General features: G+C 50.9%; 1 protein-coding gene across 1 annotated transcript in view; it reads right to left on the bottom strand.

The window, feature by feature from the left end:
* Positions 1–1,144: 1,144 nt before the first annotated feature.
* Positions 1,145–6,000, bottom strand: part of B3GNTL1 (UDP-GlcNAc:betaGal beta-1,3-N-acetylglucosaminyltransferase like 1) — a 192,121-nt gene continuing 187,265 nt past the window's right edge. The window contains 3 exon segments of the mRNA XM_040436051.1: positions 1,145–1,623; positions 3,280–3,373; positions 5,075–5,149. Of these exon segments, the coding sequence (XP_040291985.1) occupies positions 3,293–3,373; positions 5,075–5,149 (156 nt within the window). The 3' untranslated portion in view covers positions 1,145–1,623; positions 3,280–3,292.

Here is a 6,000-nt window from a genome sequence, read left to right as displayed (position 1 = left end):
ATGTATGATGTCATATCCGGTGAGATCGACCTACATCTCCGAGAGGAGTCATTCATATACAGCAAGCAGAGGAGTCTGCCAGCCAGAAACATCCCCTTCACATCCAGGAAAAGGGGTGGGGGAGGGAGCAGAAGAGAGATTTCTGCTGCTGCTGATGTGTTTACCTCATTGTCTAGACTAGATGCAATTGTAACAAACCCTCAGCTGTAAGAAGTATTGGATAAAACCCACCCGGACCATGCAGGATCCACAGCAGATGGTGCCATTCTAGAGAAGGGGTTAATAATCCGGTGGGGCGCCCCTGGGGCTGATGTGATGCAGATGCCGGTCCTGTTTTCAAAATCTCTGCTTGCGTCTGTGAACAGAAGCATCCCGAGGTTGGAAACTCCTCAAGACCTAATACAGCAGAGGATCTGTTACAGCTGCAGATACTTTTCTAGGAACTCAATACAGCAACATGGTTCGTTACAATGTATCAGTGCAGATAAAATGGATCAGTCTGGAGGATCGGATACAACTGTAATAAACTGTAAGAAGCGTTAGGTCTGTGGAAGAGTCCGACCCCTAAATCTATATATATAAAAAAATATATAAGTTTCCATCCACTGACAGCAATCAGAGTTCTTGAAAAAATTGCAGCAATTAAAGTCAATGATATTAGAAGGTTGTAGATCTAGAGATTATACACGGATTACGCTTTAGGGTCATGGAGGGAAACCCAGAAGAAACCTTGGCGGATGGAAGGTGCTGCAGGGACCTGATGAAGGAGCAGCGGGCGCAGTTCCGGTGGTGCCCAGCAGGTGGCACTGTACGCTCATCACAGGCCTGTAATAAAACTGTTTGCTGCACTGACAACTGCAGTGAATTACAACATGACAAGAGCTTGTGTTTTGATCCCATCTCCGCTTAGTACAGGCGGGGGACGTGTTTACAGGAGAAGTGCTGACACGTCACGTCCACAAGACAGGAGCTCGGGGCGGGCATGCTGGGAGGTGTAGTCCTGAGCAGGATACAGACTACTTACTGACAGATCAAAGACCGCATGTCCTCTTAGGACAGTTGTCACCGACCTGCGGCTCTCCAGCCAAACTACAACTCCCAGCGTGTGATGTTACAAACCTTCAGAAGCATTACAGAAGTGAATCAGGACTTTTAATCAATGGCCTATCCTTAGGATTGATGGGGTCTGACCCCACTGATCGGTGGAGCGCCGAAGCCCCTTCAATGTGTATCCGGGCTCAGCACCTTACGTCAGGATGGGTTTTCAGCCTCAAGAATGTTCCCACTCAAAGACAGCAAGCAGAGATTTTGAAGACTGTGAAGAATAGACAAAGAAGCCGGCTGCGTGAACGTACAGTTCTCTGTCCAGCGACGACCAGATCATTGCTAAAATACATTTATTGAGCATTGGTTGTTTTCACAGTAACTCTGCTTGCTTTAGAGCACCCACTCATAGTCCTCATGTACTGTGTGTGCCCGCCAGCCACCGCCTCCGCCTGTGCCCCTCCTCATGGAGCCGCTCCAGTCCTGCAGTCACCGCTCTCTGCTCCCAGTAGTGAGGAGAAGTCTGGTCACGTGGAGGTTGGATTTCTGGTATATCGTCCTTCCCATAGGCATAAGACCCTAGAAGACAAAGAGCTGCTTAGAGGGGCCCCACCACATACTGCACGACAGGGTGCCCCATCATACTGCACCAGGGGTGCCCCATCATATACTGCACCAGGGGTGCCCCATCATATACTGCACCAGGGGTGCCCCATCATATACTGCACCAGGGGTGCCCCATCATATACTGCACCAGGGGTGCCCCATCATATACTGCACCAGGGGTGCCCCATCATACTGCACCAGGGGTGCCCCATCATATACTGCACCAGGGGTGCCCCATCATATACTGCACCAGGGGTGCCCCATCATATAATGCATTAGGGGTGCCCCATCATATACTGCACCAGGGGTGCCCCATCACATACTGCACCAGGGGTGCCCCAACATATACTGCACCAGGGGTGTCCCATCATATACTGTACCTGGAGTGCCCCACCATATACTGTACCAGGGGTGCCCCAACATATACTGCACCAGGGGTGTCCCATCATATACTGTACCTGGAGTGCCCCACCATATACTGCACCAGGGGTGCCCCATCATATACTGCACCAGGGGTGCCCCATCATATACTGCACCAGGGGTGCCCCATCATATACTGCACCAGGGGTGCCCCATTATATACTGCACCAGGGGTGCCCCATCATATACTGCACCAGGGGTACCCCATCATATACTGTACCTGGAGTGCCCTATCATATACTGCACTAGGGGTGCCTCACCATATACTGTAGCCGGAGTGCCCCACCATATAGTGTACCAGGGGTGCCCCATCATATACTGCACCAGGGGTGCCCCATCATATACTGCACCAGGGTGCCCCATCATATACTGCACCAGGGTGCCCCATCATACTGCACCAGGGGTGCCCCACCACATACTGCACGACAGGGGTGCCCCATCATATACTGCACCAGGGGTGCCCCATCATATACTGCACCAGGGGTGCCCCATCATATACTGCACCAGGGGTGCCCCATCATATACTGTACCTGGAGTGCCCTATCATATACTGCACTAGGGGTGCCTCACCATATACTGTAGCCAGAGTGCCCCACCATATACTGTACCTGGGGTGCCCCACCATATACTGTACCTGGAGTGCCCCATCATATACTGCACCAGTGGTGCCCCATCATATACTTCACTAGGGGTGCCCCGCCACCTACTGTGCCGGGGTGCCCCATGGACAAACTGCACCACGGGTGCCCTACCATATACTGCACCAGGGTGGTCCCACCACAAACCGCAGCAGGGTGGCCCCACCGTATACTGCACCATGAGGGCCCAACAAAATACTTCACCAGAGATGCCCCACCATATATTGCACTAGGGTGGCCCCACCACATACTGCACCATGGGGGCCCCATCATATACCGCACCAGTGGTGCTCCATCACATACTGCACCACAAGGGCTTCATCCTCATACTATACCACAAGCCCAACTATATACCGCCCAAGGGGTGCCCCACCACATACTGCACCAGAAGTGTGCCACCACATACAGCACCAGGGGTGCCCCACCATACACTCCACCATGGGGGCCCCACCACATATTGGACCACAGACGTTTCACCACACTGTAATCAGTGATAGCGTCCATCAGATACAGGGAGTAGCGGTAATGTGAAATACTGCTTCATGTGAACGGCAACAGAGCATTATAATACCTGTGGGGAAGCCTCAGCTAAAGTGATAATAATCTTCTCCCTCCGTCAGGTTCAGAGAGCGCAGATTGTCCTCAAACCCTCCTCCTGTCAGGTCCTGCGGAGGACAGAACATGGTCAGAGCCAGAACTGATACAATGCGACAGACCCACTCCTGTCCACATTACACTGTATACCTACAAGTTCTGCCCACTTTCTAATATAGTGTGCATTAATCCCTCGCTATTTACAAGAGCTCTGCTTTCTGTCAACGAATAGGAGCAGCCATCTTAAAACCTGTCCTGAGATAACGCTACTCACAGCTGATGGTTTGCTACAATGGTAGCCAGTCTAGACAGCAGCACACATCCTTTTCATCGTTTGTTACAATGTATCAGTGCGGTAACATGTATCAGCCTGGGGTCCAGCTGCCGGGTAACAGTTGTAGCAAACCCTCGGCTGTGAGAAATAATAAGTCAGGACCCAGTTTCAGGCTCTGGTTGTAAGCAAGTGTTTAAATTCACTGACTGCCAGCAGAGATCTTGAAACAGGCACACAAGACGGGTATTTTTTATTTATTTTTTTAAGTCCTTGAATCCTGCATCAGTTTTACTGGAGGGGTGCAGTACTAGTTGCGCTCGCTCTGGGTTGTCATGGCAGCATCATCTGCCCTCTCTCTTCAGACGTCCACTCTATCACCAGAATGAAGGTCACATGACAAAAAGTCCATACACAAAAGAGTTAACTTATACCGCTGCCATGGCAACCCCAGAGCAAGCAGAACACTTAGAAGAGGAAATCACAACAAGTTGAATATTAGAAGTTGCCTTTCATTTTTATGTGCCCCCCTCCTGCTCCCTCGCCTTCCCCGGCACGCAGAGCGGTTTTACAGCAGTTTTCTTCATCCCAGCACGTCCCCTTAAGTCATAAACACATCAAAGGTAGCGCCCCGCAGCAGCTCCCGAATCCCACCCCGGCTTTATAGGGTCTGGAGAGAACCTGATGAAAGGCAGCGGAGCTCCTAATGACTGCTGACTCCCCATGCCGGATTTAACCCTTCACAGGGGGAGGCTGCGGCACACGGCGGAGCGATCAAATCGCGATTTATATACTATAGGAGTAAGGGGGGCAGATAATATAACCCTAACCCAAATACCTATCCGTGTTTAATAGAGTAACTTGCAGGGTCTGACTACACAGGCTCTGTTTGTAGTCTGTAACCATGGAGACACATACGTGTATTTGGGAGCTGTATACACTAAAAACGGGCGAATTTTTTTTTTATTCCACTAATGGAAATGAAAGGTAAAAGCCGTCCGACTGTCACCTCCATGATTGCCGGCGCTGGTGTCTGAGGTCGGCCCCGGCAGGGGAGCGCTATTTTGAACTTTTCGGATCGGTATACATCATTGTGACCACATAAGGGGAGAGCGTGCGGAGAGCGTGGCCTCGCCTGGAGAGTAAAACGGCCCCACCCGACCGCAGTGTAAGATGTGGTGGGGTCTAGAAATAGCCTCACGCCCCGGCGCACTGATGAGGGGGTGCTGGGCGGACGCCCCGTCTCATCTGAGAATCTTTGTTGTGTTCACGTCCCTTCTGTGAAGTGTATTTATGGCGCTGGGGCGGCCGCCGCTTCCCGACCACATTTATCGTGGCCTCCATTATAATTAGACCCTCCAGCACCCTCATGGATTAACCCCTTGAGTAGCAGATGCTGCAGACCTGCCCCCTCTTCCTCTACAACTTCCCGTGACCCACGCCCCCGCAGCTATCACCTCGCTGTTGTCAGCAGCTTTGCACATTTCTCAGAATTACTCACCAGTTTGACGCAGATGATAAACGGAGGCTTGGCGTCAGTAAAGTGCAGCACCGGGATCCGGGGCTTTGGCAGCTTCTGTAAGAGAGAACGGCAGAGGCTGAATCTTCAGGTCTCAAAATGTAAAAAGTACACACCACCATGCTTTACACTGCAGCTATGTTCCTTAAAGGGGTTGTCTGGAATTTGTATGTTGATGGCCTATCCTCACTCAGGATAGGTCATCAATATCTGATCGGTGGGGGTCCCCCACCAATTAACTGTTTGAAAAGGTCAGGCCCTTTAACTTGAATGGCCATGTGACAGATGGATGGTGACGTCACTGGTCTAGGAAAGCAGCTGATCGGCAGCGGTGCCAGGAGTCGGACCCCCACTGAACAGATCTTGATGACCTATCTCTGGACAACCCCTTTAAAGGCAGACCTATAATCAGTGACTTCTAGGGGCTGTTCTGTCCATTGGAAACGGAGGTAGTCAGAAATTCACTTCCTGTCTCATCATAAGCTCAAGCAGATGGTTCTCTGTCCTCCATACTTTATACTGCAGCTCTGCTTGTATTTAAAAAACAAAAACAAAAAAACAACAAACCAGTCAATGAGGAGATGAAAATCACGTAATTGCTGCAAAGTGACTGATGCAAATGACAGGGGGCATTAACTGTCAGTGAATGCCCCACCCAGGGGGTCACATAATAACACTTGGGGGCGTCTTTCTCAGCTACCCCGGGCAGCTAGAGATGGGCGAGCTCTGCTCATCTGCGCTGTATTATATATACATTCTCGGTGTGATGTCATCCATCTTCTCGGTGACATAATCCAGATCCCGCTGTCTCATCCACCCCATTGATAAACGGCCAGAAAGGAGAAGAATCGACAGTGCAGAGAAGAGGCCTCCAGGAAATGTATGAATCCTCCAGTCACATCCAAAGC

Source organism: Bufo bufo, chromosome 6 (assembly GCF_905171765.1).
Source record: "Bufo bufo chromosome 6, aBufBuf1.1, whole genome shotgun sequence".
NCBI lineage: Eukaryota > Metazoa > Chordata > Amphibia > Anura > Bufonidae > Bufo > Bufo bufo.
This window is presented reverse-complemented; position numbering and strand designations above follow the sequence as displayed.